At 52.9% G+C, this 23,522-nt stretch overlaps 7 protein-coding genes across 7 annotated transcripts; 2 read left to right on the top strand and 5 right to left on the bottom strand.

Moving 5' to 3' along the window:
• Positions 1 to 699: 699 nt before the first annotated feature.
• On the bottom strand, positions 700 to 3,435 carry BJX68DRAFT_276955 (uncharacterized protein; the record flags this gene model as incomplete). The annotated part of the gene is made up of 6 exons (XM_071048240.1): positions 700 to 791; positions 827 to 1,407; positions 1,457 to 2,023; positions 2,082 to 2,346; positions 2,412 to 2,517; positions 2,665 to 3,435. 6 exons carry the CDS (start codon positions 3,433 to 3,435, stop codon positions 700 to 702), a joined length of 2,382 nt encoding a protein of 793 aa, XP_070897552.1.
• A 2,767-nt stretch (positions 3,436 to 6,202) lies between these two features.
• Positions 6,203 to 7,403, bottom strand: BJX68DRAFT_240229 (N-acetylmuramoyl-L-alanine amidase domain-containing protein). The gene has a single exon (XM_071040654.1). It carries the CDS (start codon positions 7,330 to 7,332, stop codon positions 6,301 to 6,303), a length of 1,032 nt encoding a protein of 343 aa, XP_070897551.1. The 5' UTR covers positions 7,333 to 7,403; the 3' UTR covers positions 6,203 to 6,300.
• A 553-nt stretch (positions 7,404 to 7,956) lies between these two features.
• BJX68DRAFT_240226 (uncharacterized protein) lies at positions 7,957 to 9,265 on the bottom strand. The gene is made up of 4 exons (XM_071040653.1): positions 9,191 to 9,265; positions 9,121 to 9,134; positions 8,934 to 9,041; positions 7,957 to 8,872 (listed from the first exon to the last, which is right to left on the bottom strand). Exons 1-4 carry the CDS (start codon positions 9,245 to 9,247, stop codon positions 8,557 to 8,559), a joined length of 495 nt encoding a protein of 164 aa, XP_070897550.1. The 5' UTR covers positions 9,248 to 9,265; the 3' UTR covers positions 7,957 to 8,556.
• A 558-nt stretch (positions 9,266 to 9,823) lies between these two features.
• On the bottom strand, positions 9,824 to 12,012 carry BJX68DRAFT_276954 (amidase signature domain-containing protein; the record flags this gene model as incomplete). The annotated part of the gene is made up of 2 exons (XM_071048239.1): positions 9,824 to 11,866; positions 11,929 to 12,012. 2 exons carry the CDS (start codon positions 12,010 to 12,012, stop codon positions 9,824 to 9,826), a joined length of 2,127 nt encoding a protein of 708 aa, XP_070897549.1.
• A 1,214-nt stretch (positions 12,013 to 13,226) lies between these two features.
• On the top strand, positions 13,227 to 15,101 carry BJX68DRAFT_268402 (protein-arginine deiminase domain-containing protein; the record flags this gene model as incomplete). The annotated part of the gene is made up of 1 exon (XM_071046084.1): positions 13,227 to 15,101. The coding sequence occupies one exon, from the start codon at positions 13,227 to 13,229 to the stop codon at positions 15,099 to 15,101; it is 1,875 nt and encodes a 624-aa protein (XP_070897548.1).
• A 123-nt stretch (positions 15,102 to 15,224) lies between these two features.
• Positions 15,225 to 18,006, bottom strand: BJX68DRAFT_240221 (fungal specific transcription factor domain-containing protein). Its single transcript, XM_071040652.1, has 11 exons — positions 17,946 to 18,006; positions 17,853 to 17,896; positions 17,727 to 17,796; positions 17,499 to 17,677; positions 17,429 to 17,444; positions 17,148 to 17,378; positions 16,818 to 17,083; positions 16,748 to 16,762; positions 16,509 to 16,694; positions 15,980 to 16,452; positions 15,225 to 15,922 (listed from the first exon to the last, which is right to left on the bottom strand). Exons 1-11 carry the CDS (start codon positions 17,998 to 18,000, stop codon positions 15,337 to 15,339), a joined length of 2,121 nt encoding a protein of 706 aa, XP_070897547.1. The 5' UTR covers positions 18,001 to 18,006; the 3' UTR covers positions 15,225 to 15,336.
• Positions 18,007 to 18,258: 252 nt separating this feature from the next.
• BJX68DRAFT_268399 (ABC-2 type transporter-domain-containing protein) lies at positions 18,259 to 23,370 on the top strand (the record flags this gene model as incomplete). The annotated part of the gene is made up of 11 exons (XM_071046083.1): positions 18,259 to 18,794; positions 18,848 to 18,930; positions 18,985 to 19,346; positions 19,491 to 19,580; positions 19,633 to 19,976; positions 20,032 to 20,275; positions 20,324 to 20,919; positions 20,972 to 21,338; positions 21,400 to 22,332; positions 22,384 to 22,847; positions 22,905 to 23,370. 11 exons carry the CDS (start codon positions 18,259 to 18,261, stop codon positions 23,368 to 23,370), a joined length of 4,485 nt encoding a protein of 1,494 aa, XP_070897546.1.
• Between the last annotated feature and the right edge of the window lie 152 nt (positions 23,371 to 23,522).

The following is a 23,522-nucleotide window of genomic DNA, read 5'->3' as shown; positions in this document are numbered from 1 at the left end:
ATCAACAACTTTATCATGTCCTCGTTGCCATCATCGGCGGCAAAGTAAAGTGGAGTGAACAGCCCATAATCCACATTAGCACCTGCGTCCAGTAGCATTTTCGCCATTTCCCCATACTTCCGCTTGACGGCGGTTCCCAGTGCAGACTCAGGATGCATCGCTTGAGGAAACAGAGGGTCAACCGTATCAGGGTCAACGGCAGCACCACTTTCAATTAAGAGCTTAACAATCTCCACATTCCCGTTTTCCGCACCGATGTGTAATGGTGTCCTCCCGGCAAAACGTCCCTCCTGGTTGAACTCAGCGCCGGCCGCGATCAACAATCTAATCACGCCGGGATGGCCATACCTGGCGGCAAAATGTATGGCGGCCCAGCCAAAACTATCCTCCGCGTTCAGGTCGGCACCCTTTTTAATTAGCAACTCCACCAGGTCCTCATGTCCCATGCGTGCTGCGATCGACAATGGCGTGTCATGGCCCACATCGCGCACCCTCGGATCTAGCCCCAGATAGTCTGTGCCAACTCGCGTGAGGCCAAAGAATGCCAGCACCAGGCAAGGTATATTTTCTGTTATTGCCCCACTATCGCCGTAAGGTTCGTAGTGAATGGCGCCCTTCAATATATATATGCTGTGCTTAATGCGATCCCAGGTGCTTTGAAGATACCTCAGCGCGAGTTCGAATGCTGGACCTAGCATTTCATTGCTTTTCCGGAAATGGTGGCCCCAGTTGAGCGCTGCGTAACGAAGAACTGAAGTCGCCACCGCTGGATGGTAATACCCTGGAGAGGACTCCCCCAGGAGGTTGTAGTTTTCCGAGCCCCAACCCTCGCTCTCGTTGCTTCCAGAGTCTTCTTCGTCCGTGGAGTGGTCGCTTTTGCTGTCGCTGCTGCTTTTGATATCATCGCTGTCCAACGCAGCCTCTTCCTGCCTCTTAACTCTAGTGTCGGGGAAAAAAAGAAACGTGAGACAGGTTGCGGCGAGAGCACTGTGCCACTGCTCCCTACTCCTGCCAAATATTTCCTCCTGGCTAGCGAAATATTCCTGCAGCGAGAAATGGACCAGCTGAATAGTTGATGTTTCAATTCCAACCACAATCAGGCCGTGACACGATGCTATCAACGTCTCTATATCAGGCTCCCCGCGGGGATCAAACCTAGTGTCACCGTCTCTAATGGCAAGAAGTGACTTTAGAGTCTGAATGGTGAAGGTTTTTAGGCCAAAATGCACCCAGGTAATCACTTTCCTTGCAAGCTCCGCGAGAGGATTAACCTGCTGGTTTATGCGTGTCAGGGTGTCCGCAAATGCTTCCCCAAGATTCTGCGGTAAAATCTTCAGGCAATCTGCGCGGTCTCGTTTGGTGACGGCATGGAGGACAGCGCGAATTTGTAAGACAGGGAGTAAGAATCTGAGATTGTTAGCGCTTGAGAATATGGTTCGTCAAGTAGTTAACTCACAACCCCTGCGCCGAGTCTACAATATGGGATACAATGTCTGCTTTGAGTTTGTTGTCCATCGCGCTGGGCGCAACATCGCTTGGTCCTCCAATTTCACGCATAATAAACTGCCGAATATCGTGCCCCTGAGCCTGGATAATAATGATATCCTTTTCCGCAATCTTCCCCTCGATCGTATCTTGTATGTGGGTGCGGCCAGTCAGATATATCCTCAGCGGAGGTCCACCGCCGAGGAACTCCATAAGATTGTGCAGTGGTTCTTGTGCTAGCTCATCAATCGCATCGAGACAAATATAGACGTACCCGCTGAACTGCTGGATTGCTGTTATGCATATGGTTTTTGCGTCCTCCAGCGTCATAGCCTGGTTTTGTCGTTTGCGGCCCTCGTGAATCTGCAGGATCTCAGCAGGGATCTCAAGTAGCTGTTCTAGGAGCTGCTTTGTGATCATTCCAAAAATACTTTCCGCCTTTCGATGGGCATTGTCTCGATAATCACAGTACATGTATGCCAGTGCGGAAGTCGGTTCAGTCACAATACGCTTGGACAAGTGATCGATAACAAGGGACCTGGCATCGGATCATCAGTCCCTCCAGCAGACAGCGGACTATCTGAATCATACCCTACGTTAGAACTGTCTTCCCAGCGCCTGGATCCCCAAAGCAGCAGAGTGTCCGACTGGATCCGATGGCGCCGTTCGACCAGCGTTGGAACAACTCGTGCTCCAGCAGCCACAGCCCTGTATCCTCTGCTCGAGCTTTCTGATGGTCACTGTGTCTCGCTGATGAATCGAGTGTGGTCAGCCATTCATATAGTTTCTTTCGTCTTTGCTCCTGGCCGATATGTTTAATGTACGTTGCAATGTCATCCGTAGCGCATTTAAGATCGAGAACTGTATATATCGCCTGTGAGTTGGGTGTCTCGACTGATATCAATCGTCAAGCGCAAGCGACCTACTCTCAGACATGATCATGCGCGCCTCCGGCGTCTTATTGACATCGGCAACGTCCGTTGCCGTCAGGAGCTCTTTCGCATACGCAGCTGCAGTCGCTGCAGCATATCTCTGCCACATATCATTCTTGTGGCTATCGCAATAGTCGCAAATTCCCCGAATAACAAGACATGGAAAGTCGTTCATAAGCCCGGCAGCCTCTGTTTCCGCGCATAAACAACCTGCAAGCAGATCTCGTTCCCTTGGGTCCTTAATCACCTTATTTCCCGACGCGATGGTGCCATAGAAGATAAAGGGGTCATGGCTATCTCGCTCCTGGCGAGGAATTGCCTTTTCTGGGTCGCAGCCTCGACAATCTTTCTTTCGCCCTCCACTGTCATGTCTGTACCGCCCCTGAAAGAGTCGGTCGTTCTCCGAGCCCTGGTAAACATACCCCGGTCCTTGTCGAGGCTTCGCCATCAGAGGGTACTTTTCCCGCATCGAAGCGAGGTGTATCGGTATCTCACTCTCTTCCATCTCATGTTTACTCTGGAGCGCGGTCAACCCATTCAGCAGGACTCTGGGAGGTGAGCTAAGCACCCCTGTCTCTTTAAATCCATCAACCGTGGTCTGGCCCAGATCATACTGTCTCACACCTCCAAAGCTCCCCTCCGGCTGTGCAACAACGACATCACCAAGCCGGATATCCCGGTCATAGTCGAGATCAGGAATACCACCGCCAATTCCAACCATGAGTCCGAACTTGATCCCCGGGAAGCTGGAGAGCATATGTGCTGCCGCCGTAGCAGCCGGGGTAATTCCATACCGCCCCGCGGGGAGACTTGCGATGACGATGTTGTGCTCACCACTGTTCTGAGCTTTGATGGAACCCAGTGTGTAGATGTTATCGTCATTGGGTTGCTTGTGTTGTGGTGGGGCGACGTGCTTCTCGTCCAGCATCGCCTCCGCTGCGGCTCGTTCGTGCGGCAGCGCGGCGATCCAGCCGACCGAGTAGGCGGAGTTATCGAGCGGTGTGGCTGGTTCGGTCATTTCATCATAACGGGACGATGAACACTGGATGGTTGAAAGATGGGTTGAGAGATGATTTTTAAGTGATTGAGAGATGGTCGGATGAGGAAGGAACAGCTGGACGCCCTACGGTGAGAAGGAGTGGGGTTGGGCTTGGCCTCGAGCCTCGCGATTTCGACCTTCTCCAGATCAGGTATTGTAGCATGTTTGCTTTTGTTTCAGGGTCAGTAACAGCGAGGCCAAATGATTGGTTATTTAGTCGCGCTCACTCGTGGCGCAGCCTGCATGCGCTTCCATCAAGGCTCTCATACGGGTTCAAAGAAGGGAAGGGTGCTAGAGGTGTTTGGTTTCCAGGGATCAGTCTACGGTCGCAATATTTGTGTAATCCCGGCTTGGGCGGGCCTTTTCAGCTACACTTTCCTGCTTGGTTACATTGGTCGTGTACCCGAAAATGGGGTTATCTCCGGCCTGTGGAGCTGAGGAACATAGGAGGCAAGGCAGATGTCTAATTCGGTGTCCCACTGGACGGAAACGGTACGCAACAAACAACAAAGAATATAAGGATTAAACCAAAACGCAACACGGAAAGCCGACACAAAATGTTGAGCACAGCTTCGTGCAACTCGAACCCTTCCAACACGAAAGAAGATACTTTGAGTCTGCTCGCAATTGTCAGAAGCTCCGGGAGATCTCGTAGACGGTGCAATATGTCATCTTCTTGTGATTCGAGACTCCATTCGGATTGAAACCAGCTGTGGTAATAGGAAGGGAACCGGGGGGTGATGTCCCATCGAGACTTAACGAGCTCAACTCCCTGTTTGGGAAGTAGAAGAGGGAGGACGTCAAGGTAACAGTGGTTCTCGATTTGGACCTCGGATATACCTCCGCCGTAGGAGATATCCTGCACCCTTCCGCTGGAAGCCTGTTAACGTGGTCTTATTCGAAGTAAAGTGCATAAGGAGTTGTCCCATATATAGGACGTCTCATTCTAGGCGAGTTGAAGGGGAATTTCTGAAAATAGTACACGGTGAGGGCGTGAGCCACAGGATAATTTCCCAGAAGAGCTCACCCTTTCATTACCCCGCTATTGTCGCAGGGAGTCCAAATGCAAAATGAGTGTTCATCGTCGCCAGTATGCGAGAGATCCCCTTAATAATCATGGCACTAGATCAGAGGGTCGGCAAATCCTCTTGCTCTAGACAAGAGGGACAAATTGGAGTGCAAGCACCAGCCCGTCAAGACACCCTTTGCCATGATTTCATCTCCACATTCACACAGCGGCGGATACGCCCGCGGCCAGCCAATATCTTAGCGCTAGGGCCAGACATTCATGTCTATTGTCACAATGTAGGCATTATGGTTACCTGTTCCTTGTTGCTTGTATTCGTTGTCAAGCAAAGCCCCGACCTAACCCTTGTTTCTACAACCACGAAGCTCGCAGATACCTCCCTAAACTACATGAGGGTATAGCTTATTACCATGGCCAATTGTTCCAGGTCTCGTGTGCTCAGTCGTGAATAAAGATTGTTCTCGATTGTTTCACCACGCGTCCGGTCGGCGTGGTGCAGGGATTGCTGAGGCCCTGAGTCCAGATGCCATATTTTGGCTAGCTTCCTGCACGAAACTGGTGACATCAATCGCAGCAATGAGGCTCGTCGAGCTGGATGTCCTCAGGCTAGATGGTTTAGACCAGTTATAAAGGAGCTGCCCCGAATTGAAGCCGGTTCAGGTTCTGGTGAACCCAGTGATGTGTTGCTAAGGCTGGTGCCAAAGGAGGCAAGGATAACCCTCCGAATGTTACTCAATCATACTGGTATTACCCTCACACCAGCTATAGATGCCGCATACTAACGCCAAGCAGCTGGGTTCGGAGACAGCTTTTTGAATTCTAAACTCAAGAGGCGCAATGACCCATGTGGTGTGGGACCGACCTCTGGTAAATCAGCCGGGCCAGCGTTCTGTAAAGGTCTGTAGTGCTCCATGTCGTACATACACTTCCAACTTTAGTAAAAGTGTATATCGTTGGAAAGAATTTGGTCTCACAGATGTGGAAAGCATAGTTTGATTTGGTTGAAGTCAGCAGGAACCTCGACTATCGGGCTGCTGCAACATGGTTCGGTTGTGCATTTTCATCTACGATCGACATATCCCGCGGTCTGTGGTATGGGTTTGGGACTAATTATTGTTACAGCTGGTCGTTTCATAAAGCGTAAAGTGCTTCCGGCCACCATTGACACCTTTCATTGGCGGCAGGGTCAAGGGTGGTAAAAATCGTGTCCGGCCCAAAATTCAGCAACCTTGTGCCTCCGCCCTAGCTCTTAAATCCAGGCCCCAGGCTGGCAGCGGCTACTCCACCGTTGGAGATTTAATTGTTCATTTCTGTGTTTCTCTGCATATCTCATACGCAACTTGCGCCGAACAGCGTAGTTGAGGGCCTTGTAGCTTTAGTATGTACCGAATGAAAGGTCTTTTGGGGTTCGAGCTTCCCGGCCTATCCATGAACCTTTAACGAATGCTGCAGCACTTGGGTGACGTATTCCTGGTTTGTAGGGCTTCATTGCCATGCAGCTTCGGCCTCTGTACTTCCTGTTATACGTACTCAAACGACTTGACACGCGACGCGCTTTGCCCCTCAAAAGCTGCTCAAGGCCGCAGTAACTGGCTACCTGATCACTCCCTCATGGAAAGGTGCTGCACAACTCACGCTCCAATGACGTGCAGGACCACCGGACGAATCACTATTTGGGATGCTGTTTTTACTTGAAAGACATGATAGATATTCATGAATCTCTGCAACTACGAAAATACATACATGGAGCTTCCCGCGACCACCAACTAGTTTCATAAACATACAAAGCGATGCAACCAAGGTGGATCGTGCGTACATCAAACGGCAGGAACCTTCAATTTATCCCAAGATGTCTGCCCCGGCCAGCCATCCGCATCCGCGCCAGTATATCCCAACTTCTCCTGCCAGCATCGGTACGACTCCAAGTCCTCATCGCTCCACTGCTCCGAAGGCCCATTGCTATATTTGTCACATCCCTCCTCGACTAGTCTCTCTCCCATAGCCTTGACGATTGGCGAGCTAGGTTCTTCCTTGAAGAAATCTGCACCGGGGAATGTCTGGTATTCGCTTGGCTCACTGTCACCGCCACCGTCGCTAGGAGGAGCATCACCAAGAGGCACGCCGCGAGCAGGGATCTCAAGAGTGTCACCGACAGCAAGGTTACCACTCTCGGTGAGATTATTGGCAGTGATGATGTACCGCTTTGGGACGTTGTATTTTTCAGCAATGTCGTCGAGGGTTTCGCCCTGTTGGACTGTGTGTTCGCCGCCATCGTACAGTTTTCCAGGGTCGAGGGAGCCGTCCTTCACCAGCGCGTAGAGCGCCTCTCCAGGACATTCCGTCGAGTATCCGTCCCTATGTCCGGCAATCTCCTGCCCAGCTCCAGCGCGGCGCAGATACGCAATGCTATCCTGGATACCAATTATCTGGTCGTCTGTCGGCTCAGTCAGGCCGGCCTTTCCAAGGAAGGCCAGAACAGCGTAATGATTCGCGTTAAGGGTTGTTCCACCGTTGGCACCGGACCGGTGTCCCTTTCCACGGCCGTCAAAGACGTATCCGTGTTCGCAGACTCCGAGAGAGTACGCAATGTCCATGTAGTTCTCGACAGTGTTGGCTAGATGCATTTCTTGGATGGACTTCATGTATGCGCCGCATTCGGAGTGTTCGCGGGAGGTGTACTCAGGGCCGACATAGTGTACCTTGACACCCTTGGGGTTTGTGATTGTCGTGTACGAGCCGCGCGGTGGTTCAGCGTTCCATTCATCGCGCGAGACAAAGTACATGGAGTGCACGCCAGAGGCGAGGGTTAGAGCGAGGGTTGTGTAGGTGAGTAACTTGCTCGCCATCATGCTCAGTGAACGCTGGCCGTTGGTACAGATCGATCTGGAAGAAACAACGGTCAGCAAGATGGGGACCTTGGGATTATGGAACATTTTATATCCACCATGGCCCCAACTTTCAACCCTTCTTGGTTGGAACTCCTCACTCACGAAACAGGGAACCTCGTATCCATTCTCCATCTCGACCCACGATTCCCGCAAACACGAAAAAGCGCCAAGGAGACCCCCCACAAGATCTGCAGACGAAAAGATTCTGCCGTGTCGATCGCACAAATATAGCATCAGGAACGGGTCGCCCAGAAAAACACGAGCTTCCGTGCCAATAAGCGACATGTTCGTGGGCAGGCTGGAGATGGCGAAGTCACGATGCGACATCGTATCCGTCGTGCAAAACGTTAGTCCGCCACTAAAATTGCTGATGATTGTCCGTGTTTGAGGATTGGATATGCGACGCGCGACTTCGTGAAGATGTTTCGTCGGTCATCGTGCGCGGGTTGTGTGATTTCGAGCGATCCCCAGCATCGGGTATCTCGTCGCTTCAGATTGAGATACGACGCGAACGTCGGTAATATGGGCAGCGGCTGCATTTGGAAACGACAAGCGATTATCTCTCAAACTGCGAGATGTCACACCCTTCTCGTCTCGACGAGTTGTATCGCAGCAGCCAACGTCGCTCAGACGAGTGGTGAGTCTTCGGAAACCCATGGTAGAATGAGGAAAGAGCACATGATTTCGTTGTTTTGGTCGCACCTTCCGTTTTCTAGACCAAACCTGGCGTGTTGAGGAAGGAGCGATACAGAGCCTGGCTTGTCCGAATAAGGAAGGCTCCAAGTCTCGCTGCGAGCGCTCGGGCTACACGAGTACCAGCGCAGAGATCGCTTGCGACGACACAGGAAGCCTAGAGGTATGTGTATAATGTGGGTGAGCAATCTACAATGTCCGTGGTTGTGAGAAGTAGCACATGAAGCAGAGTAGATCTCAAAAGTAGACACTCAGTATTCAGGGGTTATGAATTCCTGGAATCCCGCGCAGTATCGCCCGCAGTGACAAGCCGAAATCCCGGTAAAGAAGAGAAGACCATACATCCGAGGAAAACCGTGTCTCTCTCGGAAGATATGCTCTCGTCAGGCGGAATCCTCCCTCCTGAAACCCTGGGTCATACATCTTGCTCAGAGAGACGAACATCCTCTGTCAAAAGGAGACAAGACCCTCCGTCACAGCCATCTTGTCCTCCTAAACCATCCGAATCCTCACAAAAGCAGCCGTCCAATCCAGCACCGTAAACACCGCATCAAGGACCGTGATACGATCCAGCCCCTTCCCCATAATCCACCTCCGGTTCGTCCGCGCAGTGGTAAAGTTCAAAAACGCCTGCGAGCAGTTCGCCAAGCCAAGTACAAGGAGCGCGACGATATCAAGGCGCAAGTCGCCCTTTTCTGTGCCCGTCGTCAGAAACCGCGGTTTCTTCCAGATGGCCCACAGTCTGAGGAGGGCGAGGAGCATGGGTGCGGTGTTCATGCCGCCGAGGTAGGCCATTATGTCGTGGTGCCTTGACGAGAGTTAGGTTGATATGATTCCAGAATCAAGGAATGAGCCAGTGCAAGGCGTACCATTTATCGCCTTCGGGGAGTGAGCGAATAGCGGGTTCTGGTGCGTTCTTCCGCAACGAGAGCTTGTGCATCATGAATTTCTGGCGGAACCCAAAGTGGATCAGAGCGCTGGTTTTGTGTCAGAGAGTGTCCATTGAACTTTGGAGTTGGGATTTCTGCGCCAGCGATACGTAACAGGTATGCTGACCTTGTGAACCATAACTGTTGGGTGAGGAAATAAGTATAGTCCTCACAGGGGCGCAGCACGGTGTACTTACTCCATTGGTGGCATACAAGGCACCGAGGACATCGTTTCTCGAGAAGATCGATGACATATTAAGTTTTCCCTTCTTACCCCAGATTTACTTTGTCTGACAGGAAATGCGAAGGTATTTAAGATTATTGCTGCGGGAAAGCTGAGTGATCAACCGAGGCCTCTTTGGCTGGGCGTAAGCACTACAGAGCTCCGAGGCTGCTTTGCGGCGTATGCGTGTGTCTATATATAGGAAGGGCTACTAGCAAGATTCTGCTCGATGACAAGTTGCCTGTCAGTAAGCGCTCGCTCTCATGATTGGCAAATGCGGTCTCATGAGGTAGCGGTGGCGCGCTACACCCTACTGGGCCAGCCCTATGGGCCAGATGATGAGCGCATTCCCCACGACCGCCGTGGGCAGGCAGGCCATGGATCATTTCTTCTATCAGAACAAGCACCTGTATACATCCAGTGGGTAGCTTATATAAACAAACTTTGAGTATCCAAGGGGGCTGGCCTTGGTCTTATCGAACCACTATAGTCAATAAAATGTAGTCTGAGCTCAAATGGCCATGCCAGTTTTCCACGGCAAGGCTATATTCCCCCAGAATTATTCCTTGAAGGAAAATCCTATGAAGATGATAGGCTCGTCCAATTCTCAAACAAACAACAGCTTCCCAGCCGAGCGCCCATTCGGTGTTGTCGCAACAACAACAACCATAGCAAGGCTCGCTTCTGGCACATTGATCTCTCTAAAGGGGGAACCCCCCTGGGCTGACAGACTGATGCTCGCAGTGACACTCCAGTGGCTACCATGTCGCACCACAGGCCCGGCTGGGAGCCCATCAACATAGACCTCAAGGTCATATTCAAGAGGCCCACATGTGCCCGCCATTCTCACAGCACCGCGAATGAGCACCGAGTCCGGGCCTGGTCTCTCGACCTGGACTTCCAGTGCTGGTGCTTTGCTCTTCGAGAATTTCGCAGGCTTCTCGCGGCGCAGAGGAGGAATTACATCAGTCTCGAGCGTAGGCGCACGCGGCGGAGCAAATCGTCCCTCCGGATGCGCCTGCTCGAAAGCATATGCATAGCTCATCAACGCAAAGTCATCATAAGCCCTGGATGCAAAGGTTATACCAACAGGCATGTTCGTATCCTCCATCGCACCCATCGTCACCGTAACAGTCGGGACGCCGAGCTGCCGGATGGCAAAGTTACCAAAGGACCTGGCGACGCCGTTCCACCACGTTGGAATCGCTGCGTCGACATCGGTCTCGGCGGCTTCGCGTCCGACGTCCCCATTTGTTGGCCATGCAACCAGATTGAGCCCTCTGCTCTCCATCCAAGCTTCGAGATCGCGTTTGCGTCGATCCTCGAGGGACGATAACCAGGGGCCAATACCGGGAATCTCGTTTATGGGTCCTGTCCGCGACTTGACGGCGTTGACGTAGTTGGCGTTGCTGCTGGTACGGTTCCCGAACCTATTGCCGTAGCGGTCTGGGAGCGTCCCCGGAAGTTGGGGGAAGATTAGGGCGGGGTCGACGTCGGCGAGAGTCGTAACGCTGCTGGTGTCGTTTACCATCATGAGGAAGTCGTCCCAGGCGTATGCGTCCATCTCGCCGGGGCTCGAGCTGCCGTTGAAGTATGACGGGAGAGGATATTCGCTGCCGACCTCGTTTACTACTGGAGCGACCTCGTGGTTTGTGACGAGGGGGAATTCCACTTCCTCGATGATCGCGCCGAGGCTTTCGAGAGTGAGCCGAGCATTGGCATAGAGCGATCGCACCGACGGGTTCAGGTAGACGGGCTGCGCAGCCGGGTCGTCTTGGCCGATAAACATGCGAGGAATCCCGATGCGCTTCCCAGATAGCGAGCTCGCATTAGCCACCCCCATCAACGAGGGTGGCCTGATGCTCTCCGGGCTCGGTAGTGAGACAAATGGCTGATTCCGCCAGAAATCACCCTTGGTGTCTGCATCGCTGACGGCAATAACATCCAAGATAGCCAGCAAATCCCTCACGGATCGCGCATGGGGAACAACCACATCCGCCGATGCAGTCAGCGGCCAGTTGCCGCGAATAGACAGAACCCCTCGCGACGGTGTATACGCTACAAGACCATTATTCGAAGCCGGCGATCGGCCAGACGAGACGGTTTCCTCGGCAAGACCAAACACTGCCATGCTCGCTGCCGTCGAGACACCGCATCCGTTGGACGAGCCAGACCCCATAGCTGCCGCCAGGTATGATGCGTTGTACGGGCTTTCAGCGCGACCGTATAACCCGCGCTGCATGCCGCCGTTTGCCATTGGTGGCATATTTGTTTTCCCGAGGGGAATAGCACCAGCGGCGCGGAGGGCGCCGACCGTGAAGGCATCGTGGCCTGCAGTAAGGTTCTGGAATGCCGGTGAGCCTGCTGCTACGGGGAGGCCCTTGATCATGTAGCTATCCTTGGCAGTGAAGGGGATCCCTTCGACCAGGGAGCGGATAGTGCCGTTGTGCGAGGCGCGATACTCATCGGATGCTTGGGCATCCTCAAAGACGTGGGTGTTGATGACTGGAATCGCATTGAGGCGAGGCCCTCGTCGGTCCAGACGCGCAACGCGATGGAGGTGCTTGGCGAGAAGTTGCACGGCGTTGATTTGACCTGAGCTTAGGGCATCTTGCAATTCTTCGATCGAGGCTTCGACGATGCTAAGGGCCTGGTTGATGCAGCGTTAGTCGCAGTGGGGTTACCTCGAAAACGATGTGGAATCGGCCATACCGCTGCAGTGGAGGCCACAAAGGACATGAGCAGTAGAAGCGCAATGAGCCTTGTCAGAAGGCTTCGAGGTGAGCGAACTGCCATGATGAGACTGTAGCCAGATTGAATCCCGGCGATGAACACGAGATCGGGCAGCTGCCAGCAACAAGAGCGACGACCTCGGTGCTCCATTAGAGGCCATATCTAGTGAGGCTTTATATATAAATTGCCGGGTATTATGCCACGCGTGGTTCTCTCCCGCCCATGGCTGCCCGCATCTTGCTATCAGTGCCAGTGACAAGGGTGTATACACCAGGAAAATATCAAACAAGTCAGGAGTCCAACAGCCGTATCACGACTGGCTCGCCCTCGCTGTCTCCCACCCATATGCTATCTCTGTACTAAATCTCCCCAAGCCCTAAGCACGATAAGCTGAGAGCGAGCATGATTGGGTCGGATCCTGCCGGACAACAAAGGGCTTGGCAGTTGAGGTACTCCAACTTTTGTTGGAGTACGTCTGGTTGTTGCGATCCTTGGCGAAGGGGAGGAGATAGCGCAGGATGATCGGTCTGTCTTGCAACGCTCCATCGTGCATGAGGGTGCATAAGCCAGTATACCTAAAGGGGAAGCAGCAGCCGATCAGGCTCCGTTCGATTCCCTGGAGCATCGGGGTCAACGTCTATCCCAGCTACCGGCCAGCTTACTCCGAGCGAGGACTACGCCAGGTCTAATGCAAGATCCTTCGCATGTAAGCGATCTACAGTAGTGTTATGACGGTACAACATAGTAGTGAAGGCCCAAGCGAGATAAGAGGACTCTTCTCCAACGTCGTCTTGGCATTCCCGGCCCTGCATTCTCCTCGTAACATGCCAGAGCGAAGGAAAACTTGGTCGATTACATCAGGGTTCAATGCCATCATCAAATGCCTCTCGTATAGATAGGATTCATTGAATTCCATTCGAGACGACGAACGATACCCTATAATGGAATCGCGACAGGGCGGGTAGACCATATGCTGCCAAGAGCCTAAGTCAAGGCCAACATGAAGATAGGATCGTTCAAAGATAAGAAAGAATAGTCCATAATCTCTACAGTGATGTGCGTTCAGCATGGAGAAGAAACGTAATGAGATAAGATAGCATGGCATATGTCGGCTTGGCCTTGATTGCACAGCACCCGTCAGTCCACGGTTAGTACATTCCGTGTAGCCAAAGCAGGCAGGAACAGGAGATCGCGTGCGTATAAAGGCAGCTGCAGCGCCGATCCGTCTGGCGTCCGCGACCAGAATCCAACAGCGCCTCCGCCGGAGCTTCCTCAAAATGCGGCCGCTCTCTTCTACACAGATTCTAGCCTCGTGCCTCCTGCTCGGTCACGCAGTCCAAGCTTCCTCTATAAGACCCGACATCCGGGCAGACACCAACCGCGATGGAGTCGTGGACCTTGATGGAGACTCGGACGTGTACGCCAAAGGCCGCTGGTCCGAATCCCGCGGTGCAATCTTCCTCCCAAACGTAGGCGACAAGTACCGACGCTGTCCAAACGAGGATCTGGCCGGCAACCCGCTGAGCAACGATGAGCTCGCATACTGCAACGACGCCTCAGGCCATCTACTCCTCGCGCCTGAATATGTTGCGCCGCTGCGAACCGTCCCTCTGGGCAACATCTCAGAAGGCGTGACCGCGCACATCTACGCGACACCTCGTGCAGCCTACGAGCGCGTCCGAATCTTCCTGCTCGATGACATTGAGAACCCCAACGCGACAGAATCATGGAGACTGATCGACCGCCAATTCAACTTCAACGCGACGCAGCTCAGCGCGGGCCTAATCCTCGGCGTTGACGGGCGCGAGTTTGTAAAGGACAAGGAGGTCTGGGATGGCCATGTCACCGTCAACTTTGACGTCTACGATACCCCCGGCTCATCAAGCCACGTCAGCGATTCAGTCGCGCTCAAGGTCGCCCCCGTCCTCACACACCACCACCTGCAGCGCGTCGAGCAGCTTGTAACAACAGAAGCAAACGACACGAACCCGATCCAGCAGTACTTCGTGGAGCAAATGGACGCCGCCCGCGAAGCCGCTGGAATCAAAACCCCACTGCTCCTATTCAACCAGTCCTCCGACGTCTGGGCCCAGGATATCGTCGAGCCCGCATACGCAAGCATGCCAGGCCCTGACGGCCCCATTTCACTACGCATAATGCTTCGCTCCGCTCAATCAACACGTACCGGCGGCCGGCAAATAATGGAACAGCTCCGCGGGCCCGGTGTAGGCTCCTTCCAACCAGGCAGCGCGTCCGGAATCGGCTTCGCGGCCTCGGGCTTCGGATACCACACCATCAACAGCTACGGGAACCTCGAGACGATCCCGCCGTACCGCTCGAAGTCAGGTGTTCTCTACAAAGCGGGACGAGTTATCCAGGGGAAGCATTACGAGGAGTATCCTGCACAAGCGATCCGCGATCTGATCATGGGTCAGGACGTGCAGAATACGCTTTTCCTCGAGACGGGGTGGTTGCGTGTTGGACATGTTGATGAGTTCGTGCAGTTCTTGCCCTACGAGAATGATCTTGGTTTCACGATTGGGATCGCGAGTCCGCGCGCCGCTCTTGAGATACTCTACAGCGCGCAATCGGACGGGCACGGCGGGGTTCCCGCTATAAGCTTCAACGCGGAACCGCAACTCCAGCGCTTCGACGAAGAAATGCCCCCTTTCCTAAACATGACGATCGACGACGTACTTGCCAACGAAACATTCATCCAAATAAACACCTACGCGCAGAAGTGGATCGACCATAACCTCGACATCCTCCTCGGCGACATCCCCCTCGCGCGCGACGACGTCATCGAGGTGCCCGGTCTGTACCACGATACGTCGACAGGCGGTACATACGTTCGCCCCGACGGTCTGGATTACTACTGGCCGCCCGTGCTGGAGGGCGAGTACCAGCTCGGCGCGTTCATCCCCGGTCCGATAAACGGCGTTGTTGTCGGGAGCCATTATATCAGTCCGAATCCGTTTGGGCCGGTTGTTGACGGGGCGGATGTTATTGCGGCTGCGGTGAGGGAGGTTTATGCGCGCGCGGGGATGAATGTTACCTTTGTCGATGATTATTTCAGTCATCATTTGAGTAATGGCGAGGTGCATTGTGGGTCGAATACGCTGAGGCAGACGGATCTTGTTTGGTGGCAGTAGAATTGCCTGATTTGGGGTTGGACGAAAGTAGGCAGTGTATATAGCGGGTCATTGGCAATGGGCTGACCGAGATATGAGGCATACAAGGTATGTCTGGCTATTCTACGACAAAAGGTACTGGGTGTGAGATTCTCCCTTCATATTGGGAGCGTTGCTTGAGCACAATGCAATCAGGTACACAAATGGAATAGAGTGGAGCGGCTTGAAGCACCCAAGAGCAGCGTGGTACGAGTATTTATGGATAGAAGGCAGGATCAAACAATCCCATCAAATCCACCCCCAGGAACTGCAGATCGATCATGTTCGCATCGACCTGAGGGAGGAAGAGCTGATCGTGAGTTGCGGTCATAGACGCCATGTCAGATAGAGACGTAGCCAAATCGTGTCCAGCGTTACTCGGTTGCTCTACCTGCTGGTGGGCCATGGCACTGGAAGTGTGCTTCAGCGGCGTATCTGACGACATCTGAATCTCATGAGAAGTATGTGGCTCAGTCGCCATGTTGTGGGCAGTTGAAGACAATGATAATCGTTTCTGTGGGGGCTGTGCGATGCGGAAGCCCGTGTTACTTGCTGTAGACTGATAACCGTGCTGACGGGTTGTGTTGAGCCGGATATCGGAGATGTACTGCCGGGCCAAGTGCGCAAACTCCGATATCAGGCTTCCCGGGAGGATGCCGTTGCTGGAGTACTCGATCCGACTGAAGTGTCCGCTAGCAATGTCCAGGAGTGCCATATTGAGGCTCGTTTCGGGGTGACTGGGGTTGTGAATTACTAGGTCGAATAGGATCATCAGAGAAGAGAGGGGCATTAAGGCCAGGAGCCTGCAACATGGTCAGCTCATGCGCGCACGAGATAGGTAACGGAGGAAGGAAACTTGCCAGAGAGGGGTGGATGGCGAGATCTCAATGTAACTTGTGAGTTCAAGCATACTGCGAGCAGTCTGCATTAGTTCCGTCCTCAGATCCAATAGCTGGCCGGCATCCAGTCCATCGTTTTCGCAATGGAGAAGCGTCCAGGTAAGCGTCTGGTAGGCATAGTGGTAGTAGTAATGACAGCGAAGCGCAATTGAAACGGCATGAGTCTCCAGTAGTAATCTTGGTCGAAGGGGCTCGCCGGGGCGGAAACGCGAAGGGATCGAGTCCCGCCAGCCTTGGAGCTCTGATTGAAGTGACTTCACCGCGGAATAGCGAGACGCCCATGGTTGGGGCACAGAGGAGATTGTCAACAGCCGGCTTTGGATCTTTGATGCGAGGCGGGCGTATCGCACGAAGCTCACGAACCAGTCATAGTCACTAAAGGGCCGTACACCGGAAGCAGGAAGCGGACAACTGATGTGTGCATCTTGTAATGTCTACACTGCCGCGTTAGACGTGTTAGACGTCGAGCTTGGAGGGGAGGTACACAGACCGGTACTTTTCCAGTTGTAAAGCATGATGTCTTTTCCATATAAAACAGAACCCAGAATGTTCGTGTCGACGAACTGTCCGATGCTGAGGTGATCCTGTTTATCCCAAGATGCTGAGCCAGAACAGCTGCCTCGGCAAGGATTGCGGACTCGAGTCCAAAGCCAGACAGTGCTTGGCAGAATATGGCCTAGAGAAACATGGTTAGTATCACAAATGGGTTTGACGAAAAGAGTAGCTCACCATTGCCATCAAGGCCTGGAGGATGAATCCATCGTTAGCGGTGCGTAGACACGGAGCTAGCCCGACGTACCTGAAGCGAGGTTAGGGATCCCCTGAGCAGGCAGGTATCGCGCCACAAAACTAGCGCTCTCTCAAAATAAGCCCACGACGACCCGGTCTTTGTTTCATAGCCGCCCCCGTCATTGTGTTGACAGCCGACGGCGACTACCGCGTAGTATAGACAGGCCCACGGCTTGTCAGTGGCGAGGTCCTGCTCAATGGTTGTTGATAGCGCCCGCTTTTCAAAGCTATGATTGTCGAGAAATGGATGGAAAGGATGAATTTGCTGCATGTACGCTTGCAAAAGGAGATGAATGAGTATCACCCCCTAGCTCAATAGTAAGTAATAAGAAAGACATACTACGTATATATTCTTCAACCAAGGGCTGCCCCGGCGATAGATGTGCGCTTTCTGCATTTCGATCAAAGTAATCATCGAGGTTAGGGAGAGCAGGTGAGCTGGAACTCTTCAACCTTGATGCGATAAACACTCGAATGGTATCAAGCAGGTTCTCGAGCTTGGTGTGGCCGAGGCGTTGGCTGATGGCTTGGACGCGCTTTGCGGGAAAGAACGAGATATTGGGGCTGGGTCCTGATCTGTTTATTAACTAGGTGCGTGTTTAATTGCACGATTACGCTTACCCAGGAGTGTCGTTAACTAGAAATCTCCCTGTGAGCCAAGCTTGAGACCCAGAAGGAAGCGGCACTGTACCTGGTCATGGCTGCTATTTGGCCGGGATAGTTGGCGAAACTCATTGCGGTCGAGCAGATGGTCAATATACAAGCTGGCATGGCCATCAATGTTTTCCTGCTCAACAGGTTCCGAAGAAATAAGTTGCCGGGGTATACGAGGAGTGGTTACAGACGTCGCGCGGGAGGATGCGGCTCCGACTGGAAACAGTCAGCACGCTTTCTGGCTTTGATTCAATGGCCAACATACCGATTTCATCCGGGTTCTTCCTCCGTTGCCGATGTTTCTGGTAGCTGAAAGTACAGGGTAGATTGCGGGACTGCACGACAGCGTCAGCGGCGGAGGCGCAAGTGATCGGGGTCGGGGACGGCTGACATGGCAGTATTGGCAGGCAACCTCGGCAACCGACTCTTCGACTCCTAATCACTCATGAGGGGTCATCTCGGCTGACGGAGGCATGATACTTACGGCACCGACTTTTCCTCGACCGACAGCGATCGCACGCTTTGTGGAACAGACCCATTGCGGCTGGAAAGGGAAGAAGCTGTGATAACGGAGGGAGAACGGGGAACGGGGCTTCGGAGGGAATAATATAACAGAAATAGCAGCAGACGCCCAGACCAGCTTCGGCGCCGAAGTGGGGGCTCCTGACGTCGACCCAGCCCTACTTCCGCTCCGACGCCGAAACTCCGATGGCTCAGGAAGAAGTGTATATATTTGCTGTCTTTGGCGTAATTTTTTTTTGCCGTTCACATGCAAGTATCCTATAGTCGCCTCGAAGATGGAGTCGGAGAGTTATCAGCTAGATCGTGTCCTAAAGGAATCGCGGTCATCCCATTCCAGTCACACTGCGCAGGGGGATACCGATGGAAGGCCTTTTCCTCGAGCGAGCATCTCAGCAGAAGGGCAAGAAAGAATCATCCATCTTGCAAGAAGACTCACCACTCAGTCTGTCTCGCGCAATCAAACCAACGATGCCCTCCCCAACCCCTTCATCGATGGTAGCGACCCGCGACTCGATCCACAGTCGGACCAGTTTGACGCTGCTCGATGGGCACGACTGTTTCTGCAACTGTCCTCGGCCGATCCCGAAAAGTATCCTAGGCGCAAGGCCGGCGTTTCTTTTCGCAACCTGAGTGTCTCGGGAGTTGGGAACCCGATCGCATACCAGCAGACGTTTGCGGGGATAATACAGCAGCCACTGGACATTGCACTGAGCCTGCTGCATCCGAGAGATAGGTCGATTCAAATCTTGAAACAGCATGACGGATTGGTGCGAAGCAAGGAGATGTTGCTAGTGCTTGGGCGGCCTGGAAGGTACGACGCTCGCTCCCTCCTTCTTCGTTCAGGGATTCTGACCATGCCTACAGCGGCGTTTCTACTCTCCTAAAGACCATCTCTGGTGAAACAAGAGGACTCAGTCTTGATTCTTCGTCACACCTAAACTATCAAGGTAATCATCGCCTCGATCGCCAAGTTGATGTCGCTAACCCCTCTCTGATCCTAGGAATCCCTCAACACACGATGCACCGAGAGTTCCGCGGCGATGCGATTTACCAGGCCGAGACAGAGGTCCATTTCCCTCAGCTTACGGTCGGACAGACGTTACAATTCGCAGCACTGGCCAAGACGCCGCGCAATCGCCTTCCGGGAATATCGCGAGAGACATATGCTGCACATCTTCGTGACGTCGCGATGGCAGTCTTTGGTATCTCGCACACGCTGAACACAAGGGTTGGAGATGACTTCATCCGTGGTGTGAGTGGTGGCGAACGCAAGCGCGTCAGTATTGCAGAGGTCGCCCTCGCCCAGAGTCCTATCCAGTGTTGGGATAACAGTACAAGGGGCCTTGATAGTGCAACGGCAGTGGTATGACTCCCACTGCGAGGGTCATCCGAGGCATCGACGACACAAGCGCCACGAGTCTATCTCGTCTATTGCAATCATCAGCAGTGCCTCCTTGACACCTCGCTTGACTTTCTGTCCTCGGATTCGCGCTGACCACTTTTGTAGGAATTCGTCAGAACGATACGACTCTCGGTGGACATTGTGCAAACTGCGGCCATAGTCTCATTGTACCAGGCCCCTCAGCAGGCCTACGACGTCAGTCGTCCCTTTCTATTGCTTATTTCTCTCGATATGCTCATCATTGCAGCTATTTGATAAAGTCACCGTACTATATGACGGTCGGCAGATCTACTTTGGGCCGATCGACCAGGCGGAACAATACTTTGTCAACCTGGGATACCACCGCCCCGACCGGCAGACCGTGCCAGATTTCCTCACTTCAGTGACCAGTCCGGCCGAACGGAGAGTTCGGCCAGGGTTCGAGAGCCAGGTTCCTCGCACAGCGGACGAGTTTGCCGCCCGATGGCATGAGAGCGACCTAGCCAAAGCTGTCTTGAATGAGATTGCCTCGTTTGAAGAGCAATACCCAGAAGGAGGCCCCTCTGTAGACGAGTTCCGTGCTGCGAGACAGACAGAGAAGGCTACACTGATGTGAGCTGACCAATCCTCCTGCTTTCCTGGCCAAGGAGACTGATTGTGCTTTCAGGACGCCAAAGTCCCCCTATACGATTTCGGTCCCCCAGCAAGTGGCGCTCTGCGTTCGGAGGGGTTATCAGCGAATCATGGGAGACAAGACTTTCTTCATCGTTACAGTCTTTGGCAATTTCTTGATGGCTCTTTTGCTTGGTAGTGTCTTCTACGACCTGCCTGATGACACTTCGAGCTTGAACAACCGGTGCATCCTGCTGTTTTTTGCACTGCTGTTCAACGCACTGAACAGTTCTCTCGAGGTCTGTACTACTTATCCACTATGTTCCTTATCTGCTAATGAATGACAGATCCTGTCATTATACACCCAAAGACCCATCGTCGAGAAACATAATTCGTACGCATTCTACCATCCACTCTCTGAAGCCCTTGCCTCGGTCATCTGCGACCTTCCTTCGAAATTCCTGAGCACTTTGGCCCTTAACATCCCTCTATACTTTATGGGCAATCTGAACCAAAGCGCGGGGGCATTTTTCACCTACCTCCTGTTCGGCATCACATCCACCTTGACCATGTCGTCCATCTTCCGTACTATTGGTCAGGCAACCCAAACAATCGCTCAAGCATTGACTCCAGTGGCACTGTTTGTTATCGGTCTAGTTATTTATGCTGGCTTCATACTTCCCATACGCAACATGCAAGGCTGGCTGCGCTGGATCAACTACATCATTCCCCTTGCATATTCATACGAGGCCATGGTCGCAAATGAATTCCACGGGCGAAATTTCCCTTGCACCAGCTTAGTCCCAGCGGGTCCTGGTTACGAAGATGTTAGCAATCTGGATCGTACTTGTTCCATTCCTGGTGCCGTTCCTGGCGGCAGCGATGTGGCCGGCGATGCCTATGTCGCCGCCAGCTATGAGTACCAATTTTCCCATGTTTGGAGGTATTTTTGAATCCGTACGGATCTATCTGCCCATCTGACTGACTATTCTTAGAAATTTTGGTATTTTGATTGGCTATATCGTGTTCTTTACCTGTGCGTATATCCTCGTTGCGGAGTACATTGTGCCGGATAAGCCACGCGGGGAGGTCCTTCTTTTCCAACGCGGGCACAGGCAAGTCACGCACGAAAAGGCCCAGCGCGACGAGGAATCTGCTACCGAGCCCAGACATGTTGGTGAAGAATCCATCAATGCTCCGCCGCCATACAGCAAGGAGGCGAGACAAATCAACCTTCAAAAGCAGAGCGGGGTCTTACACTGGAAAGACGTATGCTATGAAGTGTCAATCAAAGGCCAGCCCCGGTTGATTTCCGACCATATCGACGGTTGGGTGCGACCGGGTACACTAACTGCATTAATGGTGTGTCTCTGCATTTCTTCGGTTTCTCTCGGTATGTGCACAGTGGCTAATCAACACGCAGGGAGCCTCGGGAGCTGGAAAAACAACGCTTCTCGATGTGCTCGCGAATAGGGTGACGACTGGAGTCATTACTGGGGATATATGTGTCAACGGACGCCCTCGAGATCTGTCCTTCCAGCGGCAGGTTGGTTATGTCCAGCAGCAAGATCTACACCTACAAACGACCACGGTACGAGAGGCTCTCCAGTTCAGTGCCTGCCTAAGGCAGCCTTCGCATGTTCCTATGCAGGAAAAAATGAATTACGTGGAAGAGATTATTGCGCTTCTGGAAATGGAAGCTTATTCTGGAGCTGTTGTTGGCGTCCCTGGTGAGGGCCTGAATGTTGAACAGCGAAAGAGACTTACTATCGGTGTGGAACTCGCTGCAAAGCCCGATCTTCTTATTTTTCTGGATGAGCCAACCTCCGGGCTTGATAGCCAGACTGCTTGGTCTATATCTACCTTGCTTAGGAGATTGGCGGACCATGGGCAGGCGATTCTATGCACGATCCATCAACCTTCGGCGATGCTTTTCCAACAGTTCGATCGCCTCCTCTTGCTAGCCAAAGGTGGCCGCACAGTCTACTTTGGCGACATTGGTGAAAATTCACGGACGATGGTGGACTATTTCGAACGCCATGGCGCTGAGCCTTGTGCGCCTGAAGCGAACCCTGCGGAATGGATGTTGCATGTCATCGGGGCTGCTCCTGGAAGTACCGCCATTTGTGACTGGCCCGAGACGTGGAAATCGAGTCCTGAATTTGCCCAGATCCGTAATGAGCTGGAGCGGCTCGAGAACTCCAACGTTGACTCGGTTCCGGAAGCAGAAGGCCCCCAGCAGCAGTACGCTGCTCCGTTCCATACTCAGGTGTTTCTCTGTACCAGGCGGGTGTTTGAGCAGTACTGGCGCACACCTTCATATCTCTACAGCAAGTTGATTCTTTGCTTTGGAACCGTGAGTTTCTCTTTGATGCAGTGTCGATTACAAGATCTGATTTTCTTCTAGGCTCTTTTTATTGGCCTCTCCTTCCTGCAGACTGAAGTAACCTTGATGGGTCTCCAGCATCAAATGTTCGCCATCTTCATGTTGTTGGTGATCTTCGCCTTCCTCGCATACCAGACAATGCCCAACTTTATCATGCAACGGGATCTTTACGAAGCAAGGGAGCGACCGTCCAAGGTTTACTCGTGGTCATCCTTCATGCTCGCTAATATACTTGTCGAGCTTCCGTGGAATACTCTCGCTGCCGTTATCACCTTCCTTCCATTCTACTATCTCATCGGAATGGACAAGAATGCGGAGGTGACAGACACAGTCACCGAGCGGGGTGGGCTCATGGTGCTCCTGATCTGGTCCTTCATGATGCATTGCGCAACATTCACCAGTATGGTTGTTGCCGGTGCTCCGACGGCAGAGGTTGGGGCCATCATCGCACTCATCATGTACTGCATGTGTCTGATTTTCTGCGGGTACGTTGTTCAACCTTGTTTCAACGCGAGCTTAGATAATTTGCTAACGGGCTACAGAGTTATGGTCCCATCTACTGCCCTCCCCGGCTTCTGGATATTCATGTATCGCGTCTCGCCCCTCACCTACCTCATCAGCGGGATGCTCTCGGCCGGCCTTGCAAAGACGCCAGTGACATGCAACGACGTCGAACTAGTCCCCGTACAGCCAGCCAACGGTCAGAACTGCGCCGACTATCTCGCTGCGTATATGCAAGTCGCCGGCGGAGAGGTATACAACCCGAACGCAACAGAAAACTGCCAATTCTGCCCAATGGCCTCCTCCGACGCATTCCTGGCATCTGTAGGCTCTGACTACGGGGATCGATGGCGCAACTTTGGGCTCATGTGGGTCTATATCCTATTTAATGTGGCAGCGGCTGTTGCCCTGTACTGGCTTCTCAGGGTTCCGAAGTCGCGGGAGGGTACTAGGAGGACGCTTGGGAACGCGGTGGATTCCTTGAAGAGGATGGTTATAAGCAGCTAAGGAGGACGATTTTACATTGGGTTTCTATAAGATTATCAGATCTACGCAAGGTTTTTCTCTTCGCTCCATTTCTTGTTACTCTCATTTGTTCTTTTCTCACCTGGTTGATTCTTGTTTCAACTATCGTTAGAGCTACCATTTCACTATGTAAC

This window comes from Aspergillus pseudodeflectus (assembly GCF_044049435.1).
Source record: "Aspergillus pseudodeflectus strain CBS 756.74 chromosome Unknown BJX68scaffold_30, whole genome shotgun sequence".
NCBI classification, from domain to species: Eukaryota; Fungi; Ascomycota; class Eurotiomycetes; order Eurotiales; family Aspergillaceae; genus Aspergillus; species Aspergillus pseudodeflectus.
Note: the sequence above shows the minus strand (reverse complement) of the source record. Positions and strands in the feature narration are given on the sequence as shown.